Genomic DNA, 26532 nt, shown 5'->3' with positions numbered 1-26532 from the left:
TTTTTCTTTGTACCACATTTGGTCATACAGTTGACCCACTGCACCAGCTTTGTCCTGAAAGGCTGCAGTGTGGTTGCTATGGAAGGCTGCTTTAAAACTACTGGTAATTAGCTGCTTAGGTTATAACCATTGTACCACCACATACCCTGAATGCTCATCATTTTGGGACCAAATAAAATATTTACCAAGTGCTATATAAAGACAGATAGGAGGAATTATTTGGGTTGTTTTGATTGTGTTTTTCCATTTTATTCTAGTTATTAATAGTTTCTGTCCTCTCATCCTGTCATCCATGAACACAGCCTTCATATTTGTCCTCCCCATCACACTTTTGTCTTTGCCACAGTCCTGAGATGCTTGGGGATACCTGCAAGACTCATCACCAACTACTCTTCTGCCCATGATAACAATGCCAATTTACGGTTGGACTTCTTTCTGGATGAGGAAGGAAAAGTGGACACCAAACTTACAAAAGACTCTGTCTGGTGAGTCTTCCTGGAAACTGCCTTTAATGTGTCAATGATATAAGTAGTAAAAAACATGATGGCGATGCCTATGTTTTATTTATTTCTCTGTGCATTGAAGAACACTGCTAGCTTATGTAAAACAGAATGAATGGATTGTTAGTGGGCTGACTAATATGAAGTGCTTGTTGAGTAAGCAAACCCTGGGGGATCCTGCTAGTACTGTTACCATACAGTGTACATTTAAGCACACCAGAGGAGAGCTGGAATGGGCTGGTGCTCCTTCGGACCAAGCTATTTCTAAAAATGGAAAGGGGTACGATGGGCACTTCATCCTTCTGGAGCCAGGCTCAAAGGTGTACCTCAATCTATATGGAAAAATATTCTTGTTTTGCCTGTTCCCAGTTTCCACATTTATAGACTGGTTTTACGTTGTGTACATGCAATCGTTGTTGCATAGGTACCTTCCAAAATAAATCCAGTTCAGCTGAAAAAGTGAAACAAGTTAAGGTATTGTACAAGATACTGAAATTCTATCACCAGATTTATAAGAAGAAAACTCCCTAGGACCAATAAATAGAGTTTACACATTCTTTTGCAGAAGACAGTCTTCTAACTGGCTTTTCAAATTCTTACTGTCTGTTGTCTGACAGGAGAAGTGTAGCATTTATTGATTATATGCTCTGTGTGGGTTATTGGCCCTCAAGCCCCTCCTCCTCAGAGTGAAGCAGTGAATATGACCTCTATATTCCTATATTCAGGAGATACTCATCCTATTCAATGTTAATATACTTGATTTGTGTCAATGATATCTTCAATCATTAACATAGCTGCTCATCAGCATGCTTCATTAATCTATGGAAGTCTTTATATTAAAACTGTAATAAACCCATTATGTGGTGGAGGAAATGACTGAACCTGTTATTGTAACCTCTTTTATGTGATTTCCATAATCAAGAGGAAATCTAAGGAAAACAATTAAGTTCATTTACATCTGAAGCTTGTATCACAGCATCATAGAGTAGTTGAGACTGGAAGGGACCCATGGAAGTCATCCAGTCCTCCTGCTCACAGCAGGGTTAGCTAGAGCTGGTTGCTCAGGGCCATATCTAGTTGGGCTTTAAGTATCTCCAAGGATGGATACTCCACAACTTCTCTGGGAAACTGATGCCAGGGCTCAACCATTCTCACAGTAAAAAAGTGTTTCCTGATCTTCAGACAAAATTTTCTGTGTTTCAATATGTGCCTGTTGCTTCTTGTCCTGTCACTGGGCTGCTGAGAAGAGTCTGGCTCTGTCTTCTTTCCCTCAATTCCCTAATCCAGCATTTATATGCATGGATAAGGTCCTATTGAGCCCTCTCATCTTCAGGCTGAACAGTGTCAGCTGCTTTACCTTCTCCTTGTGTGCAATCTCTGTTGTATCAGCTATTGCTTCCAGTTTTCTATATCAGCAAACTTGCTGAGGGTGCAGTGGGTCTTGTAATTCAAGTCATGAATGAAGCTGTTAAATAGTACTGGACCCTGTATTGACCTCTGGGGTACACAACTAATGACTAGGCTCCAGCTGGAGTTCACACCACTAATCACAACCTTCTGATCCCAGCAGTTCAGCCAGTTTTCAATGTATTTTACTGTCCACTTGTCTAGTCTATAGTTCAAGGGTTGGTCTATGAGAATGTTCTAGAAGATGGGGCTAAAGTCAAAAGGATCAATCCCCATGCATTCTTCTCCCCTTGTCCTTTCAGTCATTCACTTCATCAGTGAAAACTATCAGGTTTGTCAGGCACAGCTGACAAACCTGGCTGCCTGTAAATCCATGCTGACTACTGCCAATTACCTAGTCCTTAATATGTTTGGAAATGTTTTCCAGAACTTGCTCTATAACCTTGCCAGGGCTCAAGGTGAAGCTCACAAGTCTGTAGCTCCCTGGATACTCCTTCTTCCCTTTCTCGAAGAATGGAGTGATATTCTTTTCCTTCCAGTGCACAGGAACCTCCTCCAATTGCGATGGTCTTTCAAAGATAGATATGAGTTGTCTTACAGTGACATTGGCCAGCTCCCTCAGCATTTTTGGGTTCATTCCATCAGATGCATTGGACTTGTGTGTATCCAGTGTGTTTAACTAGTTCTAACTTGTTACTCGTCTACAGACGGTAAGTTTTTGTTACTCCGAGCTTTCACATTGGTTATAGGGGCTGTGATTGCTGAAGGCAAACCTTAGCAGTAAAAACCAAGGTAAAGAAGACACTGAATATTTTGGTCTTCTCTTAATGCTTTGTCAGCAGGTCACCTGCCCTGGTCAGCAGCAGCCCCGCATTTTCTGTAGTCTTCCTTTTGATACTGATGTACTTGTCTTTCTTACTGCTGTTCACGTTTCTTGACACGCTCTGTTTGATCTGTATTTTGGCTTTCCTAAACCTGTCCCTGCATGCTCAAACAGTGACTCTGTATTCCTTCTGGTCACTTCCCCCTCTTTCTTAGCACCTTTTTTTTAAATGTTTGAGTTTAACTGGGACTAACTTGTGGACTTGTACCACTTTTGGTTGATTTCCTGCACACAAGGATGGATGATTCCTAAGCTTGGAGGAGATGACACTTGAAAAACAACCAGCTCTCCTGTATTCATCTTCTACCCAGAACTACCTCCCATGGGATTCTTCCAAGCAAGACCTCAAACAGGTCTTAGCCTATTCTCCTGAAATCCAGAGCTGTGGTCCTGCTATTTGCCTTGTTTCCTCCTCTTAGAATCCTTTACAACTGGTCTATGAGACAGCAGGACCTCAGTACGTCTCATTCCTTCTGTGGCTCAGAGAGCTGAAACCTCCTCTGCCTATAAATGATGTGAAACAAGACTTAGTGACTGGCTGCTTCACTGCTCAGTCCATACACACCCAGTAATGGATCATTGCTATGCGTCAGAATTTTCACTGTCTCATCTCTTCTTCTCTCCTTCTCCTAACCTGGTGTATATAACACCTCTCACTCACTTTTGACATTTCCTTTTACTTCCCTACATCTCTTTTTCACAATTGTTTCCCAAGACTTCTTAATTCAATCCCGTTTTCTTCAATTCTTTTGGGACAGGGTCAGATCATCTACAATCATCCTAGCTCCACTGAAATCCATACACACCTTTACACTAGCATTTCATCCTCTCATCCCACATTTGCTTTTCTTTGGCTTGAATACTTTTTGAACCACCTTGTTCATCCTTTTATCCACTTGGTGCATTTATTAGTACATGGTGCACATAACCCTTTGGGCACAACTTAATATATATACCTCTTTTCATTTCTCCTCTGTGTCCTTTCTTTTCATTACTCTGTAACACTCCATGGTAGCCCACATGCCGACTTTTATTGGCTTGTGTCTTAACCTTGATTTTATTTTTAATGTCTATTTTATTTCTTTTTTTAAGAGGACAAGCTCAAGGTATTTATAATGGTTTTTTTAAATGCATTTCTCAATTTTATTTATAATCTCCTGAAAACTGGAAGCAAAGCTCTTTTTCTCTACTAATATATCATTTCTATTGTACTTGTACTCCAGCCTTGTACTGCTGAAGCTGATCTATCTTCAGTTTTTAAATACTCTCAGACTTCAGGGATATTTGGAGCCAGAATTTTTAGTCCAATCAATCTCAGTGTGGGGCTCCCTCTGAATGTTATTTGACATTTATTTATTTTTATTAAAAATCATTTTCTCCCTCAGGATAGGAAACAACAACACCACCAACAAAACACGTATACAAAATTACACAGACTTTGCAAAAAGTTATTTTTATAAAGCTGGCCGGATTTGGGCCCATCAGTACTGTCTCTGTCCCCTTACTTTGTTCTCCTTGTCTTTCTTAATGATGATATAAAGACACTTATAGAATATTTCTTTTGGATGGGAATCAAGACTCACTCCTACTGTAAGGTCCAAGCAGATCGACATCAGTACCTCAACAGAAGCTTGCTTGATGTCACCCCACCCATGCCCAGGCCTGTGCAGAAAGCCTTTCTGAGACCTCTGCTTTCCTATTCACTTCCAGATACCTTTGCTCTAATTTCTCAACAATGTTATCAGTGCCCCTCTCGACCTCAATGCCTGAACCTGTTAGCTAGTAAAAGGACAGCAGCTTTTTCCAGCATGTGCCTGTCCCATAAACAGTACGAACTGCCCTTCTTGAACTGTCTTCCAGGCATAAAACCCACCTGGTCATCTTTTATTAATTTCCCCATTGCTTTGTTTAGTCTATTTGTAATTATCTCTGTAAATATTTAATGGCCACTACATTGATCTGTATTGCCATTCTTGCTTTCTTTAATGTCTCAGGCTTGCTGTAGAATACAAGAATTACAGGATCAGTTTAACAAATTATGGTTGCAGAGCCACCTCTTCAGCTGTGCTCACTTCTACTAAAGAAGTTTCTGCTACATTTTGGAGAAGCAAATGTTCCCCTCATCCCTACTCTTCTTAATGTTGACTGTTTTACAAGCAATGTCTTTCTGTCCGTTCACATTTGATATCCTAAAGTTTATTTATTATTTGCATGGCAGCAGAGCTAAAGAAATTGCCATTCTGTTGTGTCCAGCACTACACCAACAGAAACCAGAAAGAAAGGTCCTGTCCCTAAGATGAATATAGAAAAAATTATAGAAAAAGCTGCATTGCCTAATTACAGAATTGAAGTAGATCTGCCATTTTCCATGCTGTTAAACCCAACCCCTTGCTTTTATCATCTTTCCCTTCTGCTCTTCAGGTTCTTCTTTTGCAGAACACAAAGCCAAAGACACATCTGACTGATTCAAAGTGAACCAGTAAAGGCTTCGCGGCAGGGATTGGCTTTCTCACATGTTGGCATAGCAGTATTCAAATACTCACCTACCATGAAGTGCCATCCCATCCTCTGGTAGCCCTCAGCAAAGCTCTGTGAGCATGATTCAGCACTGCCTGCTCTCAGCAGCATCAAAAATTCTCTGTGTGTGTGTCATTTTCCTTGAATAATTCCTTTTTCTCTAGTGCTGCTTCATTAACTCTCCTAACTGACAAGTTTTACCCTGATCCAAGCTTTCATTTCCACTTTGAAATGCCTTGTTAGACAAGCCTCAGATCCTTCTGACTCCATGGCTGGTTTTCACGTATTATTAATGACATGGTCAGAGTTTAACAATCCACATTTTGGTTGCTAATATCATTGCATGTACTAGGGGCTATATCAGCAGCTATACAGATGTAATTTTATTCAGAACTGCTGTAGGATATATATAATTTGCAAGCAAAATTGTGCCTTTCTCTATTCCTTCCTTCTTTTATTTTTTTGCAGTAGTAAAATTCAAACCCTTTGCTGGCTTTACTACAAGACCATTTTCCTAGATCTTCTTGCTTGTGTTCTCCCTTGAGTGCCAGTATCATTGCAGAAAGTTACAAGATCTGTCTTTCTGCTCATCTTTGAAACATCCTGGGTAGACTGTGATGGTGCTGTGGTGCTTTTTTCTTTTCCTGAGCACCCAGCCAGGTGAGAGCATTTCAAGCCTGAGCACCTAGATGAACCACTTTCAGAATTTCACCTTTCAGCATACTGTCCTGGGCCCTAAAGGCAAGACTTGGCCCACAGTGGTTCTAGGTGGGTTTTATGAAAAACTGTGTGTTTCAGGACAATGCCCTCATTGGCAAGACACACTGGGAAAACCTTATGAGGAACATACAGTGAGAATAGTCTTAGAAAGGCTATGCATGGTCTTTTTCTCAACCAACATGGAAAAGCTAAGCATGGTTTTTTTGACCCATGAAAACTGCACGTCATGGAGTAAGAGGTGCCCAAGCTTCGGTCTTAATAATTATAAACCAGACTGTGCTTCATTGGCTTGAAGATTCAAAGTTTGCAGGCAGATTGAAGTGGAGGTGCCTGGCTGGAAAGGGATTCTGGTTTGTGTAGCTCTACATCTACCCCAACAGTCTCCAAACACTGGCATATTTTCTGAGACATTAACATTCAGAACATATTAGAAGACGTAAAAAAGCTTCTTCAACTTGCAGTGAAGAAACTACAATGAAGGATTGTGAATTTCAGATTTTTACCAATAGGTATCAATCTTTTAGATCTAAAAACCTGTTCTCTTACAAGAGTCAACTATTTTGTCCTTGAATTGGCAAACTTTGTTATTGAAAAAATGGCAGGGCATAAATACACAGGTTTGTTTGGTCTGTATGCTTCTTTTCAATAATTTAATATTTTGGTCCCATCTCTTGTCTAAGGAATTATCATTGCTGGAATGAAGCTTGGATGACCAGACCTGATCTTCCTGTTGGTTTTGGAGGATGGCAGGTTGTTGACGGGACACCTCAAGAAACCAGTGATGGTAATATTGCTTGAAGTCCTCCTTAGCTCACTTTCTAAGTTTTGGGTTCTTTGTGGCAAACAATGAGCTGATGATAGCTGAGCCAGTGGCACCATATGGCCAGTGACAACATCTTGAACCAGATTAACCACAGTCACCTGTGCTCAGAGCCTTATCCTGATATGTTTTGAGCTCTAAAAGAAATCTGTCCTTATTATAACACTGATCATGATGCATGGGCATAAAATCCTGCATGACAAAGGTCCTGCTTGGTACAGAAGAGATGTTATCCTGTTGCCAAAGATGGCTTCAAAAATTTTAGAGCATCTATACAAGATCCTGATCAAATTAGTTCTCCTTCATTTTATGCAGCCCTAGCTAAACTTCCTGAACAGACGGTAGTCAGGAGAGAAAAAGTGAAAAGCCACTGCTATTTCTTCCCAATCCTTAATTTTCCAGTCCTTAAAATACATGCTTTACAAATTTGCAGTGAGATCTTTCTCAACCTGTGGTGTAACTGAGTCCTCCCAAAAGTATCTTCTTTAACCGAAATCAGCTATAAGTGTGTTTCAAACACTTGAGACTTACAGTGGACTTTATGGTGCCATTAAAGGTACTGAACAATCAGGTTGTTCCACACTTGAGTCTGTGCTGTCTAGAGGGCTGGTAACAGAAATTAAGCTTCTTGTTTCTTGGTCAGAGTTCCTGTAAACTATTAAAAGAGTAAGCTAAACCCCAAGAATTCCTTTTCTTTGAGAAAATATAGCATTTTGACGTGTTTTTAATTAATTTAGTCTCTGATATTATCTCTTTTCTCCCCATAGGTATGTACAGGTGTGGTCCAGCCTCAGTTCAAGCCATTAAACATGGTCATGTTTGCTTCCAATTTGATGCTCCTTTTGTCTATGCTGAGGTATATACATGAAAATTTTTATTGCAATTAATGATATCAGTGAGACTGAAGTGAGACAGAAGATAGGGCTCCACCACCATTTATGGATTGAGAAGTTACTTCACGTATGCTTCATATGACAGAACAATCTCATCATTATATTTTGACATGCAGGCCAGTAGGTGTGATATGGCTCTAATGAATGACAGAGATTTCTCTGATCTCTGCTCACCAATGTAATAAGCAGAAAAAGCTACTCTGACACAACTGGAACTTCAGGCTATGGTCATTTTTCCTTCCAAGGTTCAGCTATGCTGGCAAATGGGTTACCAGCTCTAGCTGCTCATCTTTGTTCACCACATTCCTTTTGGCTGCCATGGGTAATGGAGAGTTCACATGGGTTATTTGACTCACAGGTCTGAGAGGGAAATATCTCAATAAGGAGCTAGAGAGCCTGGTCTGGAGTTTTAACCTCTTGCATCACCAGAGATGGTGTGCCTAGAATTACAGCAGCTGCAGGACATGTTTCTCTCTCATTGAATTGTATATAGCTTAGGACAGAAAAGAATAAAGTTATTTTATCTATTAAGCGTTCCCCTCTTTATTTCTAAAGCTTCTTGGTACAAGAAATGTGTAATCATGTTCCCCAAATTTATATCTCTCTAGCCTACTCAAGTTTACACTCTCTGTTCTTCTGAAGCTGTGGATAGTAAAATGCATCTTAGCATAGGACTACTTTTAAACATGAAACTTCAATGTGGGTAACCAATGGACCGTCAAGTCAACGTGTCATTGTTTTGAGGTGAGATAGGCTAACTTCTGTACCTCTCTCTACTTCCATGTATCTCAATCTTTTTTCATTTAATTTCATAGGTGAATAGTGACATTGTTTTCTCAAGAATGGAGAAAAATGGAACCCAAGTGATAGAAAAAATTGACACAACCCATATTGGGCAGTTGATTGTGACCAAGGAAGTTGGAGGTGATGGAATGGTGGAGATTACTGAGGAGTACAAGTTCCGAGAAGGTAACCTGAAATGGGGTGGGACCATACCAGTGTACATGTACCTTGATCAGATCTTGCATGATGGATTTGCAAATGTCTGGCACCAAGGGATCTTCATGAGAAGGTGCGAAAGTGCCCTCTGGAACTCTTTATTTGTAAGTCCATCCCAGAAACACCATGGACGCCTTGATCACAAGGCACAAAGAGAGCACAAACTTTGCCACTCAGAAATGCTTTGTACTGAGTAAGCTGTTGTCATGGAGCAACTCAAAGCATTCAAAACAATTCAAGGTTTTCTTTTCTGTACAGCTGTTTAGACACTTCTTACTCAGGCCAGATGTTTGCAAAGAGTAAATCAATGTGGCCATATTGATAGGAATTCAGCTACACCAATTTGTCCGACATGGCTTAAATACCAACTCACTTGGAAGCTGTGAAGTTCTCTTAATACTAACATTACCCCAGGAAGGTTCGCTGTCCTCATTCAGTCATTTCAGCTACTACAATCTATGGAAAATGCACCCTTCTGAACAGTAGGTGGGCTAATGCAGTATTCCTGTTTCTTTTCTAAATCTGATTTTCATTTATTTCTAGGCTCAGATGAGGAGAGACTGGCTCTAGAGACTGCTGTGATGTATGGAGTTAAAAAGCAAACTACCCGAGATACCACGTATCAGCCGCAAACAGATATTGACATGGACTTCCAAGTGCAAAAGGCAGTCCTTGGCAATGACTTTAAAGTCACTATAACTTTCAGGAACAGAAGTCACAACTCCTACACTGCTACTACCTACCTTTCAGGCAACATAGTGTTTTATACAGGAGTCCCAAAAAGTGAATTCAAGAAGCACTCTTTCAGTGCAAAACTGGAACCGTCTTCATGTAAGCCTTGCATAGTTGTTTTCAAAACTGCTAGCTTTTTTTCTGTCTTATTAACTGTCACCAATGCTTTTACCCATGGTAGAGGCAATTCTAGTAGCTAGAGGTAGGATACTGTATTTGGTATCAGAAGGTTCTACTCCTAGCTCTGGCCCATATATCGTGGTCATTTAGAGCTGAGGCTGTTTTCTTCGGGTTGTTGCTCCCTGCATAATGCTCTCTTACACCAAGCCTCATGTCTGGGAATTGTTTATTTTTCTTATTTAGTACAAAAGAAAGCAAAGGAGCACAGATATTAAGCTGCAAGTTGCTGTTTTTCATACCTTTATTCTCCTAACAGCATCTTAGCAAGTGAAGGAGAAGGTCTGGTTCTACAGAGTATCATATACAGAGACAAAAAAGCGAATACTTCATCTTACCTGGTAGAAGCTGACAAGCTCTGAGTAGATTCAAGTGGATATCTGGCTTTGGAGGACTGGGTGGTTCAGGATTTTGTATTTACAGTGATCTGTAAAGTTTATATGTAACTAAAATGTGTCATTTTAGAGGAGGGACATCTATCAGCTGGGGAGTAAGAACACCAAAGGTGAGTTATCTTTACAGAGACAGCGTTTACTTTTCCTAGTGCCCTCTGAACTGCAGTAGGGACAGCCTGCCTCCCCCTTCTCATCAGAAAAGTGGTTCCTGGCAGGCTAGCTCAGGAAGCTGAAAGCAGTATTTTGCACTCCTCAAAGCAGGGGAGCGGGACATTCTCCTTTTTTAATTTGCACATAACTAACCTATTTCCTGTCAGCTGTCACAGCTCCAGTCAGAAAACAGCAAGGATTGAGGGACATGCTGTACTCTGAAGTCCTATCAAGCAGGCTGGCTGTAGATCCTTGCTTTCTCTAGCAACAAGTGACTGCCAATCAATTGTTCTCCTGACAGGCTTGTGTCCTTGGTCAGTGCCTTCAGATCAGCAGAAGTGATGAGAATGTCCTCTTATGAGGCTAAGTCAGAGGATCTTCCACTTGAGTTTGCTGCTGAGACTGTCAGGAGCAATGATTTTTCCTTCTTGACACTGCTACTGGGCAAAAGCAATCTTTCTGAGCACAGCAGGAGTGGCGGGACTTTGGGAGCCCGAAGGATGGGCCTCCTGATCTGGGTCTGCTGCTGGATCACAGCAACCCTAGCTGACCTCTGACCTTTCTCATCTGTCTTGCCGACCTCATCCCAGCCTAAGGGACACTGTGAGCCCTCTTTCCTCAGTTTTCCTTGGAGTTTTGTCTCAGTGAGAAGCCTCCATGGGACCCCAGTTCCTGTCATGCCATGAAAAAAATATCCTCTTTCTTCCTCACTTTGAGCATCATCTAAAACTGCATGTTTTATTTGGAGCCAATTAATCTCCATAAAGTAGAAGTCCACTTTATAGGGATCTACAGGCGAAGGTTAATAAAACATCTACCTCCGGTCTGTAACAAAACCCTGACAGCTGCTCACTGGTTCTTCTTAACTCCCTGGGTCATTTGCAGGGGTTCTGGAAATGATCACTGGGTTGTTCCGACACAGCCTATCAAAACACAGTGGTTTATAGTGGTTTATAGTAGCTTACATCAGTTACTAAATATTTGATCTGAAATACTTCAAAACTTTGGGAGACTTGGCCAGGTACAGTAAAAAAAAAAATTTTCAATGGTCTTGGCTAAATGCTGTGCCACTTCTTTGATGAGGAAAAATTCAGTCATCTTGTAGGAGAGGTGCAAATATCTACTACACTTTCTGGCTGTGATTTGTGCTTAGTTCCAGGACTTATTTATGTCTGCTCTTGCATCAGAAGTCTGTGTAACGTATTATTATCTAAAATACAGTTTCTGCAGTGCTTTGAGGCTCACCTATCTCCTCTTTGCAAGAAATTAAATGAATAGATGTTTAAGCATTCACTTAGCCCCATAATTCATTTTTTCTAAGTTAAGTAAATGGTTTGTAAAAAGCTTCTTGAAATCATGCTGGAAACTCTGAATTGAATGATGGCGAGTGAACGCAGACTGGAAAGAGGCACCTGAGAGAACAGAACATGGATTTTTATGCATATGTACCAAGAGCGTGTCCCCATTACTGCTTCTGGCCAATGAGACATTTTTTAAGATATTCCCACCTTTCAAGGTGGAAATTAGCTTATACCTGAGCTACAGTCATTGACTTGTGGGGCACTTTGTCCTGCAGCAGGACAAAAACCCCTCACAAATTACACCATCTCTGAAGGTGATACATGAAACTCAAGGATGAATTCTTTCTCCTTTGCCTCAGAAAGGAGTACACGTGCAATCAGGAATAATGTCTGACCAGATGGGCAGCATGAAGGGAGGCAGCATGGGTATTTCCAAGTGTATGAGAACATTCTGTCAGGGGTGTAATGGGAGAATACCTTCTGAGGCACTCAGTCAGGATTTGTAGGCTTTGTTCATGGCAAGAAGCGTGTGTGTATATATATATATATATGCTTTATATATACAGATATATATATGTAACAAAAACATTACAATACAATAAAGATGTGTCAAAGGCATTCTTCCAGCACATGCTGCTGAAAGTATGAAGGAGATAAGTTTTCAAACAGGAAACGAATAAATGATTTTCAGAATAATGATTAAAAGAATCGTGTGGGTTGAAAATCTCTTTGAGGATTTGAATAGCTTAAACCTTCCAGTGCCTTCAAAGGTGCTCTCGCATCTACTAAGTTATATTTAGTTTTCTCTGTTTTTTTTGAAAGGCTGTAAGGCTCTATGTTGTGTTTTCTTTGGGTTTCCCAGGTGCAGTAAGTGGTACTGGCAACTTACCAGCACAACCAGTGCTAAGGAAATGAAAGTCTATTTTTTTTTTTCCTGTTGTGGTTAAATTTAAACAGAAAAGGTTGTCTTTTCTTCCATTGTAAAGTAAATCTCTCTTAGATTGTAACTAATTTGTTTACTTATTTACTTCTCAGAAGAGAAATACCTTGCCTGATTTATAATTTACAGTTAAGGGCATTATGGGAAATTCTTTTACACAAGATAAAGCGTGAGAGGGAGGGAGCAGGAGCACATCAAGTAAATTTAAGGCTGGCCTAGTAAATCCAGGTCAGGTGGTCATCAAGGGAATAGCTTTGAAACCAAATCAAGGAACTGGTTTTGATGTGAGCAGATCAAAAGAGTAAAAAGGGGTGAATGTCATTTACCCAACTGAGTTCAATTATCTCAGTGTTTACAGTGTATGTCACAAATACAATACAAATAACAGACAACAGTAATCATCGTAGGTAACAGATGGGAGATCTCAATGTGTTTACTAGGGTTATAATGAATGTTTATAGAGACAAGAGCTTCACGTCTATATATTCTGCCTGGTCACTTTGTTAGCAGATCTGCCTCTCTGCATCACATTCTCACACCATTGTTGGCCTGGGAATTGCAGTTCAATATAGTTAAAATTAATGATTCCCTGCATATCAACTGTCTAGCCTGTGGGGACTTGTTCTTTCCAATAATTTTTGTCAGGGAGCACGTGAAAGCTCTCTGGAGGGCATGCTAGTGACAGGAAGATCTTCTTGCTAAATTTTGCAGACAAGTCCAGTGTAGAACAAAGGCAGATATCCAGAGATGCCCTGGAGAGCAAGTGGTCTCTCACCTAGCCTGCATGGGCTCACAACCCCCCGTTGCTGCTCTGGTGGCATCCCTGTTCCAGGAATAGAGGCAAAAGAAGCACAGGAATGAAGTGAAAAAGCAAACATTTACAGGAGTTACATTTAAAAGCTGTTTTGGACCTTTATGCCCAGTAGATATGTATTGCCAGTCTTCCTTCTCACTTATTTTGTAGTAGTGCTTAGAAACTTTCAACAGTGACCTGAGCCCATGCTGAGGGTACTGGGCAGAGGCTGTGTATAAACCCTGTATAAACCTTTTTTCCAAGGCATTTACATAACTAGCACTGGCCATGATGGGGAGGAGCAATTAGTGATTAGACTGCTTCAGATGCCTTTTTTCTTTCCTGTTTCTCCCCTCAGCTAGCTCTTTCGATGTTGTGATCAAATCCAGTGAGTACATGAGTGATCTGCTGGAGCAAGCCTCCTTTCATTTCTTTGTGACTGCACGGATCAATGAAACGGGGAAGATTCTGGCCATGCAGAAGGCGACCATCCTGGAAATTCCCACCCTGCGGATCAAGGTAGCTCAAGGTTGTGGTGGAAGTGAATGACCACTATGTTGCACACAGGCTATTCTCTACAAGGCTGTCACATTGACTTCTGGGATGGGGGAGTGTATGTGTGTGTGTGTGCACATTAGACTGTCAGTCTAACGTGGACCTTATAAAACAGCATCTGCCTGGAGTATATGAGGGTTTATAGGTATGTTATATATTGTATTGAGTATCCCTACGTTGAAGACGGAGGCTGACAGCAGCACTGGCAGTAAAGAGCTGAAATGATCTCAGTGGAGGAAGGAGGGGAAAAAATCTGAAAAAGCTGGAGAAACTCTAAGAGAGAGAACTCACTCAAGTCACTCAAGTCTTTAACTACTTCAAAAGTCTATTATATTTAAAGCACATAGAACAGAGGCCTCTTGCTGAAGAATGAAGAACGCTGCAGTTAAAGTGATTTTGCTTGAAGATCTTCTGCAGGTACTGTGGAAAGTTTCTCCAAACTTGGATGAGCAGCATTGATTAGGGACAATGCTTTTTGGGTTTCAGTGCTTTGCTGCCGCTCTGTGAATGTCAGTGGTGTTCCCTGAAAGCTGAAGCATTTCTACATGGTACCTATGAAAGTATAGAAGTGTAATGATTGTGACAGGACAAGGAGCTTTGTTGCACAGCAAAGACAGGGTTGAGACTTAGACTTCTCAATGTATAACTGAGCATGCAAACAAATTGTCTCGTTTTCAAAAGCACCAAGCCTTCATCTGCTTTGAGTGTTGGAAACTGGACCTGCTTTTCTCAAATACTAAAAAGAAATTAAAATACCTATTCAGGAAGCATGAATGAGTGACCTTGTAAGAAATCTAAGTTTATGTACCTTTTCCCCTCTACATATTTATTTGAACCAATGTTCAGGTTTCCATGTAATAATGTATGTAGGAACTGCAGCTTCCTGCAGAAAAAGGCTTTTAAAAATGTAGATCAAAATTACAGTGAAGTTTGCAAAAAAATCCATTCCATTTCGTGGTCTTCAGAAACGTCACAGTGTTCTGATCAGATAATTTTATTTTAAAACAAAATATTTTTGGTCTACTGAGCATTCTAGAGAGGAGGTAAACAAGACAGAAAAACGCTACTTCAAATAACTGTCTTCAATAGCCATATTTTAAATTTAAATATTCAATTCAATACTTAAACAGAACATCTTATACAGCATTTCAAATTTCAGCTTCCAAATAGTTTATCCTCCCTGCTGATATGAAGGAAGGATGTTTAGTATATAGGATAGGCTGTTGTCCAAGAACCATGTTTTCTAGTAAAAGTGAGTTTGTCTCTTCACTCTTTCTTTGTGATGTGTGAAAATATGCTGGAATTTTAATAGCTGAATTTTTTTAATTGTGTGTGTGCATGTATATATATCTGTGTATTGATAGAGGAAACTTAGCTTTATTGCTTTTTAAAGAAATCTGAGAAAGTTTATCTCCAAGTTTTCTTGTCAGATTTCTTCATTGAATGTGACTGACAGACTAGATTTCTTAATGTGAGAGTGAGAGAGAGGAATGAAAAAACGTATTTCCCCTCACATCTTTGAATACACCTTTGAGCTTTCTCTGTTGGTCTAAGGAGATTGTCAGACTTAACAGCTGAAGAAATTACACCACATTCTAATATAGCTTGAGAGCAGATTACAAAAATCAGCTCAGCAAATAGATACCATGGTCTCAGTTGCATGTGTGGGACTTCAAGATGATTTTGAATCCCCTCCAAGTAACAGTGTTCTTAAATGGTCAGTTGAAACAAGGAGGATGTAAGATCTCTAATTGGTCTAGGACTGATGCCAATGATGTCATTTGCAAATTCAGGTGCCCAAATGCTGTTGAGAGCTTAGCTGTATCCCCTCCTTTACTCCAGTCAATGTATTAGTATTTCGTGCACAGCGATCCCTTAGACCAGAGTCTTTGCAGCTTTTTGCAACTGTCATACTCCTATAAAAGAGCAATTTAAATTTATTGACAAGATACTTGTTCTTCTTAGTTGCCTTTCTCAAGGCCCTTCAAATCAGTTCATGGACCATGAACTGGGCTGACAGATCTGCCAGCCACCAGCTGAAAACCCATGCCTGAGCAAAACAAGCACACATATTCTGTGAGAAGTGCTGTATTTCCATGGGGAAAAAAAACCAAATCCCTACGCATGGAGCCTTTGTTTAAAACCACATTCATTTGGAGATGTTTTCAAGACAGCTGTACTACCGGCACTGATCCAAAGGGACAGACAGATCCCTTCAGCTATGTACTGTAATACACAAGGAAGTCAATGTGATCACTGTTCATTAGTCTCACAGTTTAATATTTTCCAGTGCAAAATGTGTTGCTTTTTTGCTTCCATAGGCGTTTGGAGGAAAACTGGCCCTCGTGTCTCTGTAGAGAACACATGCAGGGTTAGAAACCCTTCAGAGCATGAGAAGAGGTTACAAAGCAAGGGAAAGATGGGTACAACACTTTTGAGAGGTGCAGGCAATGTAGCCTGGTGTTTCTAATTTAGGATAGTAAGACCCTGCCCTTCTTTTCTGGAGCTTATGTCCTGAGCAGATCATGCTCTTCAGTGCTGGTGGGGAGCCTGAGCAGACCATGAACTTCAGTGCTTCAGGTCTCTTCATTTCAGTGGGGAGCCTGAGGAGTAGGGCAGAGTCTGGGAGAGAGGCCCCCTTAGCTGGACTCACCCTCTGTTGGACCTCAGCTCCAGAACTGTCAACATGTAGACTTCTGGTTTTCTATGGAAATGAGGGCCTGCCTCCTGACTGCCGTGTAGCTTAGGGAAAGTTGCAGTGGGTAGAAAAATGGGCAATGGTACCTGTGAGCTCATGCAACAATTTTCTTCTGACTAGTCTTTTTTGCCTCATGCTGTTTTGCTGGGTGCTCCATTGCCCTTCCTCTTCTGGCTTGCAAATACTGCGTATTTAACCCTGCAGATTTTACTATGGGACATTTTGTTACTATCAGTTTGTGGAGAATTGTCATTTCCTTGTCTTGCAGACCAAAGGTGAGCTGGTAGCTGGTAAAGAAATGTCCGTGATTGTGGAATTCACCAATCCTCTGAAACAAACCTTGGAGAACGTCACACTCCGCCTCGAGGGACCTGGTGTTCTGAGAACGATAAAAAAGGAGTTCAGGTAGGGAAGAAAGCACAACTAGCTGGGAATTCATCCCCTGCTTACTCACGGGAGGAAGTTCACGAGACATCTAACTAATGCTGTGCTGAGTTATTTAATTCAAACACTCTGTACTTTAAAATTCAATGCACAGGGGAGCTATAGGCCTCAATAGTTGAAAGAGGTCAGGTTGTCCAGAAAAACAGCATTTCTTCTGTTCAGTACCAGGGTTGGAGGAAAGGTAGTGATTGTGGGTAGTTGCTAGTGCAGCTGAAGTTTACTTTTTCACTGTATTACATTATTTTTAGCACTTGACAATAGCACCTACAAGCCGCTATCACAGCCGCTATCCTACACATGAAGTGTTTACTGCCACTCGCTCAGTATGTGCAAATCAAGTCCTGTGCTGCTTTTCAAAAAGGACTTTTCTCTGCTCATGTTAATCATGATTATACAAGATGTTCAGGTACCTCAGATGATCTTTTCAAGCTTATGTCAAGACACAAAATGTGCGCTGGATGCAAAGCCTGCTGGCATAGCTGTGGTGTGTATGTGAGCACACAGCTCCCCCTCAGTAGCACCACTGCACAGGGCTGCCCTGGCACAGAGGAGCATTCCCAGCACACGGTGCTCCCAGGCCTGAGGAAAAGGAAAACCACATTCATTTTTCTCAGTCACACCACATGCTGACACCATGGTACCTGTATACTAAGCAAGTTGTTTCCTAAATCCTCTCTCCATTTGAGTTGAGTGTTATAAGCTTAGCATTAGCCAGTTCCAGGGTGTATAATGGAGATCCTTGGAAAATTTTGCGGCCATTGCTTAGTCTTGGGCAGCCAAAGCAGTGTTATCTGTCATTACCTGAGCTGATGGTCCCCAGGTGTGTGCAAAATGAGTTTGAAAAATTGCCTGTGTTCAGGAGCTGCATAAATTGTCAGCATCCTCTGCAGCTGGTAGGGGAGGTCTGGGCCTGACTGCACATGGGACAGGAATAAAAAGATCAAAACCAGCCTCCAGAGTGGAGCTGATAGAAAAATGACTGTGAAAGGGCATCATACTGGGCTTGCTTTGTGCACATGGTATGTCACAGGCACTGCTGAACATGACTCAGCACGGTCCACAGGAGTTACACAAGTTGAAGCAATAGCCTTCACTGCTGCCCAGCCATTCCCGCCCCCCCTGTTGTTCTGCATCCTTCTCAATCCAAAACCTGATGTGGGCTGCTCTCATCTTCAAGGATGCAAAAATTGTCAGGGGCATCAAAGGCACAGGAGTTAGGAAGAAAAATGACTCATGGAACAGACGTCATTTTCCTTTGTCACCATGTTTTCCTCTTTTCAGTAATGCCCTTGGCATCATTTAAAATGGAAATGGATCAACTTAGTCATTTTAAGATTTAACTTCTCTCAGATGAATGTAGGATGCAGGTGATACACACAGAGGACAGAGCAGGGGGCAGTTGTAGTTTATTTAAATAATAATCACATTTGTCTCCATGCATTCAAAGTGATAAATGGTTCTGGTGTGGTGATGGCTCAGCATATTATGCAGAACCATTCATCACTGAGTTCTCTCCCAGGAAAAATCAGATCAGGGTGGCTTTACTCCATTTGCAAGGAGAATTAAACACATTCTAGGCTTTCCCCATGCTTCCATCACTTCCCTGTTTATCAGGGACTGTCATATATGGAATGTAGCTTATTCCAGTTCTTTGTGGGGATAAGGCTTTTGAACTCTGTATTTTTAAGGTAGCTTTTTTGTATCACTTGTGTGACTCCACAAAACATGTCGCATGTGATCCAGCAGATATCACATTATTCTGGGAATGTAGTAGCCTGGGGGCTTCAATTTTGACCATTCATAAAATCTATGTATAGATATAGATATTAATATTTAGCTATTAGCCTCAGACAAATGAGGAGCATGACATGAAAAAGCCTTTGGCAGCAGCAATCCCTGCACGGGGCATAGTCTTTGCATGACAAATGAGAACTAACCAGGCCATGATGGATAGTGTTAAAAGGATTATAGCCAAGCATGCTTTCACACTAGCAGGTAAGTCATGTTGAGTGTTTCTACACATCAAAGCTCAGCTAGTATTAGCATTTGTAGAGAGAAGCAAGTTTTTTTAGAAATAGGACAGTAGAGAGACAGGAAAAGGTGGGTTTGGTTTCCCAGCACAGCTGTTGTCTTCCCGCACACATACACACACACACACACACACATATATATAAGTATATATATATACACAGAGAGGACAGCACCATAAAACAAGGATAGAAGTGCCACCCTCTCTCACTGAAGCACTGTAAAGATGCAGCCCAAAAACCTTCATCCCCAGAGAATCTGTCCCCCTGCAACTGCTCAAGAAGTGTAGCCTGCACAGCAGACTTGCGTAATATCTTCTTCACTTTCCATACAGATAATCTCTTGCAGATAATTCCCATAAAATCTACATCTTAAAATATATTTAACCTTCTGCAGCAATTGAAGTCACTGCATTTTCATGCTACCGTTTTACTGGGCATCTGGTGGATGCAGGCAGGCCAGCCAAGGGGAACAGAATACCTCTCATTAATAACAAAGATAAAGAGAGGATAAACACCTTCTGGAAGCAGTCTGCACATGCTCTTACCAAAAATATGGTCTTCCTTTACTTTTTTTTCCTAAAACTAGGTACATGCCCCAAGGTACCTATGAGCATATATGTAAAATGCAGTGCAGTGCCATGCTAAGCTAACCTCCAAGGAGCTAGAATACCTCTCGTTTTACCAGGGGCAGACTTCACTGAGATAAATATTCAGGTGGGAGGATTCCAGGCTAGCTCATTTAGAGCTAATTAAGGTTTCTTGTCTTGTGGCAGCTTGTGCTAAGACTGGGCAGTCATTTCTGTCCTGACCCTGGCATAGGATATGGAACCTGAGAACCAAATCCTATCAGATGAGAATTTTAAACAGTGACTGAAGTATAGGCTTACTTTGCTCTCACTTTGTTCAGTTGTTTGCATAATACTATAGTTGTATGAGATAAGAACACTGCCTAAATTTATAATCCTCTTATTTAATGATGAGGAAAAGAACATTCATTTTAATAAAGAGCTCCCCACAACACTACCTTTTGCACTGGTTCCTTTGGAGCAGTTGTATCCTGACACCTCCCAAACACAATCAATCAATCAATATCAGCCTTCAAAATCCTTGCACAGAACTTAGTGAAGGCACTGAGAACACACAAAACCCCAATACTTGAGGCTCTCCATGCATCTTAATCATAGCAAAAAATAGAAAATCAAAAGCAGTGCAGAATACAGTTGCTTTATAGTATGAGTTATCAAGAGTCATACATAACGTAACATGTAAAATGCAAGAGTAACTGTTAACAGCAGGAGTCCCAAGAACACTTTTACTTACTTGTAAGGACTTGAAGGAGTCATCTGAAGTGGCTAGTGAGGAGATCTGTTGATATTACAACTGGTGGAGGGTGGTTCAGAGCAGGAGCTGGTAGAGGGGTTCAACATCTCATCAGTGCTGCATTAGGCTTGCATGGGAATGCCCTGAACACTTCATAAAAAGAATTTGTTTAACCATTTAAGGAATCAGCAACAGGTTATAGGCTATAAAAAACAGAAAAAAATGGAATTATAAAGTAGAAAAATATATGTTAGATATAAAGAAGGTCATTCTGAAGATGATGAAGAGACAGAAGTGACAGGAGGCAGAAGAAAATGGATTAATTTTGGAAATTTAAAATTAGCCTGGAGGAAAGGCTAGAAAAGGCTTTGACAGAGTCAGTTATGAGAGGAATAGAAGACAGAGGGAGTAATTTATTGGACATTTATGAGACTGAGTGAAACATAAAAAAATTTGGGACGTGTCATACTATCTACCTTCAGCTTCTCTGTTGTGTGGCATGTTGAGAGCACTGGCCAACTGATCACAATATTGTAACTTTTCTTTTTTTCTGCAGGAGTATCCCAATGAATTCTACATTGACCTGGGAAGTAAAATGCATCCCAATGCGACCAGGCTTGCGAAAGCTGATTGCAAGCCTGAATTGTGATGCTTTGAGGCATGTGTATGGTGAGCTGAATGTCCAGATTCAGAAACCATGAAACAAGGTGCTGCCTTCTTCTCCCATTTAGCTGTATTTCAAAATATCATGGTAAGGGTATGGCAGAGGAAGAGGTGTAAATTTGCTTAGTGTTATTTTGGTCATCCTTGCATTGAAAAAAAATTGATATAGAAAACTAATTGGCAAGGCTGGGGAGAGCATGAAAAAGCACCTGGATAGTGAATGATTTAAAATGTAATTAAAGGCAATTCTAGGTCATATTATTCCTATAGTTCACCTGTATTTATGGTCTTTTGTATTACTGCTTCAAGAGAATTTGAAAAGCTCCATTCAGCTCCATTCATGTTTTAATTAAGGCCTGATATTTCACTGAAAAGGGAATAAAAAAAAAAAGAACCCAGTATTATAAATGCTTAGACTGAATTACACAACATTATGGTAGATCATTCAGGCTGCAATAGAAATGAGTATTTCTAGCTAAAGGGTCTGCTTTATCTTACAATGTAATAATGTTCAGGTTCATAGAGAGCTGGCTTTGCTGGAAGTATCTCAGGATGTGTTATCTCCAGAATATTCTCAGCCTCTTGTTTCCTCTTGCAGCTTCCCTATGCTTTTTCTCCTACTCTTTCATGTGTGCAGCCACCCACACATACTCACTTCTGTATTCCATACCCTCATCCCACCCCGTGTGCTGTTGATATGCTGTTCTTCTTCTTTGCTTGGTGAAAATCCCTGCTCAGAATTCATCACACCAAACTTGCATTTTCTGGTGTATCACATCTCTTGTGTTCTCCCTTCTTCACCCTTTTCTGTCTTTTTTCCTCTCCTGAACCCACTCTGTAAACCCATTTCCCCTCATGAGCATGTATTGGGGGTGTCCATCACCCCAGAGCAGTTCAGATTGTTAAATGAGGTGAAGAAGAGAGGAGTGGAGGGGGGAGCCTGAGAGTCTTCTCCTGCCAGTCCCACAACCCTAACAAATATCCTGCACTGGAGCTGGGGGTGAGTTTAGACCAAAAATCTGGAGATGAGTTTAGATTAAAAAGTGCCTGAAAGTTCCCAGGAATCATGGCTACTTCAAAGTGAAGTCCTGTTACAAGAGTAACCCCAGAAATACATAGCTCAGCTGGAAAAGGAATAAAGATGTATCCTGAGAGTCAGAAATTCCACAAGCTGGATCTGCTTCCTGCCTTTCTCATGGCATGTTCCTCTGTGAGGTGCAGTGGGGCCTCCTAAGGCATCGCTCCTCCCTTGAGGACCTTCTTGCCCAGAAGCTGCTCTGAATCTGTCGTTTCCAGTAGTTTTCCATTCAGAGTACTGCTCCATACTAAGCCATGTACCCCACTGCGCTAGGGCACCAGGGGTGGGGGTGGGTGTTCATTTCTCATCTTCCCTAAAATACTTTTTGGGATCTTTTTCCCACAAGACAAAGGTGCAACTACTCTCCACTGGGCACAGTGTGTAAGAGCATATCCTGTACGAACAGCACGGGTGAACTAACTGAATTTCTAAAGAAGTCAAAAGGAACCTCTTGCTCTTTAAACATTGGGGGGTTGTTGTACCACGTATGGCCATGGCATTTGGTGGTCTCAGTGAAAAGCTCCCTTGTTGCCACACATTGCCCACATTGCCTCCTGCAAAACCTGTGACCAGCTGTTAAAAATAAGCAAGTCCTGGAGGGGGGAGAACTGCAGGCTGTTATTTTACTAAAGTGTGTGGAACAAAGCAAAAATTCATAACACCTCGTATACTCAGGGAGTACCCTTGGATCCAGGAAAATCAGACTTTTTGGGGCTTTCATGTCAGGCCTGGGCACACTCTCATTTTGTACAGCTTATGTGACCACATTAGAAACTTTGCAATGTCGAAGCCTCCCATATAAGTCCTCTGGGGTACAAGAGACTATTGTAAGTGCAAGGTGACAATCTATATTAAGAAATTAAGCAGTTTTACCAGGGTCTACATCTTCTAATAAAATTATCCATTTGCTCTTGCATATAAACCTGCTTTCCATTCCAAACATTGTATAAATACAGTGTAATAAGAATTTAAAATAAAGTGTGTCTGTTTGCACTTTTGTCTTGTGTTCTGTATTTTGATCAAATACTTCTTCTACCTAGTAGCACTATAGATACCAGCTACTGCATTTTAATTGTAAAAATTAGAAAATTCACTTCTGAGCCATGCTAATAAAAGTGCTTTCTTTGCTGGTAATGAGAAAAAGCTATATTTATTTAAATGTAAAAAAAAAATTACAGGCTCAGTTTAACTATTTTCCTTTGGTTTTCCTTCCATTTCAACAACTGACTACCTAATGCATTGGAGAAGGTGATAGTTTCCAGAGCACATCACTAGTGCCAGCAAAGAGAATCCCTAGATTTCTCTGGAAATTGCTTTAACAGGTCAGAGCCCATTAAGAGGCTAGTTTCCCCCTAATGAAACCTTACCTAATCCCAATTCTAAAGTGACATTTGCCAAGAAACGTGAAGTATTTTTATTTATAGTTTATAGAGGGGTATATTAAAACAAAAAGAAGTAATGGCTGGGAATAGAGACCAGGGATGTCAACAGACCTTGGCATCATCAGCCTGCTCACTCTGTACAGAGTAGCTCACAAAAACCTAAGGACAAAATAAGGATAGCCTCTAAGATTTCAGCCTCTCATCAACCTATGCATGGACTGTTACATGAATCATGAGCAAAACGTGACTGAAGAATCAGTGAGTGCTTGTATCAGGGGTTAATTATGCTGATACTTTTGGTCTGTGTTTGGCCTCGCCACCTGTGAAAGTTAGTTACTCTTTCCCTGCCAAGTTATGGCAAAACAAGCACTGATAAATGGGAAAGTTGTCCTTAAAGAAAGCTTCTTGCATAAACTGTTTTAATTGGTGTTCTGTGATTGGCTAATTGTCCTCCAAGGTCACTTGAAGGAGAATTTGAGGAGGAGGAGGATGAAGTAGCGCCCCTAGACTCAATTAAGAATGACCCCCCCAAACGTGCGTGAGGGGATTTCCAAAGTTCTCACGGGTGTGCAGAAGAGATGCACTTACATAACTGGGAGGTGGGACTGAGGACCTCTGGCTGGGCGGTGCTGGCCACACCTGGGAGGTTGTGGTCACTCAGTTAATTGTATAAAAGCAGATAGTACTTTCTTGGCGGGGGCTAGCTTTACTTTAAGGACAACGTTGCCTTTTGGCGGGGACGCCTGCCAGTTTGTGAACTTACCAACTCTCCAAGGATGCAGCTTCTGCTCTGGGTAATTATAGGCATGCTAGATCATAAGATAACTTTATGGGCAACAGCTGGGTAACTGGGGAGGTCATGCTGGGGGCTTATTTCTCTCCTCCTTCCTCCCTTTTGGGTTTGTTCATTTTGTTGGCCACCTCTTGGTAATAAATATTGGTTTTTGTTAAGCTTTTAATGGTGTCATGGTTTCAAGATTCAGTATGTCTCGAACCCTCCCTAATACAGTGCTGTGATTGCACTTTATGTACACATAGGACATAATCAATCAAAAATAAGGTCAGATTGGCAACTTCAGATCTGGAGGAGCTTCGAACATGAAAAAGTTTCTGATTTCAAAGTCTTCAGCTGAGTGTCTTTTTTGAGTTGGCTGAACTTGTGTCCTCAGTACAACCGTCACATCTCAGAGATGCACTGGGGAGGAAACAGTCCAAAACCAACCCCCTTTCCTCCACAGATCCCATAGTCCAGAGAATTTGGCCAGAGAAGCCAAATACAAAAAAGTCTATGTGCATTCCTGAAAGCACACTTCATTTGTTATCAACTTGTTGCATCCAAGCTGCAAGGCAGGTTGCTTCAGTACCCATCAGTTTCTGACATTCAAAATCTTGTTATGATCAAAAGAAAGCACACGTTACAGGCACACCTAGGAAGAATATATTGTTACCCTTGCTAAAAATAGCCTAATCAAAGAATTATTATTAGGTGAAATAATTAGGATAGAATTATATTCTTATATTTTTATTACAATGATACCAACACGTACAGTTGAAATTATGTCAAGTAAAACTGGTACATATAAACTTTCTAGCATACTCCTCTTTCTCTGCCTTTTTCTGCACCACTATACTGCCCCTATGATGTCTTCAGTCTGGGCGGGGGCCTGTGTAACAGCAAGTCACCAGTGTCCCAGGTTCTCCACCAAGCAATTGTTCTCCACCCAGCAATTTACATGTGTTGGGTATACGTTGTTTGTCCTCCTTTGTTACACCTAGCATTTGTCCTACCTACCTGCTAATGTTGTACCCTTTGACAACCAGTAATTAACCACTGGTGAGCTATTTGTAGTCTGCAGCCTCCAGCAGCATCCCACACCTACACTGTCAGGGCCCCTGTTATCACACCATCCTAGTGAACTTTCAGGCTGCATTTTATTTTGCAGTCATAAATAGTTCATTCTACACAGAATAACTACTTGCTATTACCATCTACTAGTTACAAAAAGTACATACAACAACAAACATTTCACCGTGCAATTGGATAAAGCAATGTAAAAATTAAAACAAAGTCAGTAGTAGATACCAGGTCATTAGATAATTGCTCTTACAGCTAAAAAGCCTAACAAGTCCCAGTGTCTGTGATGGTATCTTATCATCAAGCTGTGACCTTTCACAAGCAATAGCAGTATCTGATTTGTGGACCAAAACAAGAGAATGTGACTGAGCATTGGCTTTTCTAGTGACTGGTACTACCAGTGATAATTGGTTTGAACTGAAACTAATCAATAAATGCTCTGCCAAACGGGTGACACGCCTGGGCCCTTGCAGTTTTCTGCTCCTGGGGACTTGATTTCCTGCTATACCCTTTCCTCAGCATATTACTTTCATGTTTGTCCTTGTTTTTCTTCAGGAGGAGGCTGTGGCTGCTGGTACTACCCTCTGAACTTGAGTGATGGCACAACAGAGGAAGATAACCAGATCAGAGGGTGTGGGAACACTATCAGAGCTTATTCAAACCAAAATTAATAGCCCTGTTATGAAAGAGGAAAGTCAAAAGTATACTGTGAGTGTTGATGGAAGTAGAGGGATTGTCTTGTATATTGGAGTTGGCATGATAGTGATGCTGAATTGTGCCCCAAAAAAGGCGCAGAGGAACTGCTCAGAAACAAAGTTTTAGTCTTTAAGCAACGAGGTATTTATTCAAGCAACGTTGGGGAACTCCCAGCTTGCGCTGGACAAAGAGTTCCAAAGCAGGCAGTGAACAGCTGGACTATTTATACAATTCTTGTGAGAGATTATATCATTTTACATGAATATTCATAGTATTGCAAAATCTAGTTATAATATTCATAACAGGTGGAGTTAGGGCGGAGTCAGGGGTGTGGTCTTCATTTTGGGGAGAATCTCGGTGGTACATCCGGTTACTTCGGCCTCTTTCTTATTCCTCTCCCTCAGTAAACTTTTGAACTTCCTCTAATTTGGCTGACTCCAACCTGTATTTGGCAGGGATTTCTTGATATTTGGCAAGAGTTTCTGGACCCTGGCCCTCCTTTTTCCTCTTATCTTCCAGTGTTCTTTCCATATATCTATTTATATGTTGTTAGCATTTTTAATGTTCTGTTATTTCCTTACTTT

At 41.0% G+C, this 26532-nt stretch overlaps 1 protein-coding gene across 4 annotated transcripts in view; it reads left to right on the top strand.

The window, feature by feature from the left end:
- F13A1 (coagulation factor XIII A chain) overlaps window positions 1–23008 on the top strand; it is a 209320-nt gene extending 186312 nt beyond the window's left edge. For all 4 annotated transcript variants that reach the window (XM_017808446.1, XM_017808445.1, XM_017808448.1 and 1 more), the window contains 8 exons: window positions 347–485; window positions 6708–6811; window positions 7615–7703; window positions 8556–8709; window positions 9283–9570; window positions 13586–13746; window positions 16749–16885; window positions 20831–23008. In XM_017808446.1, coding sequence (XP_017663935.1) covers window positions 347–485; window positions 6708–6811; window positions 7615–7703; window positions 8556–8709; window positions 9283–9570; window positions 13586–13746; window positions 16749–16885; window positions 20831–20975 — 1217 coding nt within the window. In that variant the 3' untranslated portion in view covers window positions 20976–23008. The remainder of the gene's footprint in view (window positions 1–346; window positions 486–6707; window positions 6812–7614; window positions 7704–8555; window positions 8710–9282; window positions 9571–13585; window positions 13747–16748; window positions 16886–20830) is intronic.
- Window positions 23009–26532: the final 3524 nt, after the last annotated feature.

The sequence above is a fragment of the Lepidothrix coronata genome, unplaced genomic scaffold (assembly GCF_001604755.1).
Source record: "Lepidothrix coronata isolate B3197 unplaced genomic scaffold, Lepidothrix_coronata-1.0 Scaffold23, whole genome shotgun sequence".
In the NCBI taxonomy this organism is placed as follows: domain Eukaryota; kingdom Metazoa; phylum Chordata; class Aves; order Passeriformes; family Pipridae; genus Lepidothrix; species Lepidothrix coronata.
The sequence above is the reverse complement of the archived record's forward strand: the minus strand, read 5'-3'. Positions and strand labels throughout refer to the sequence as shown.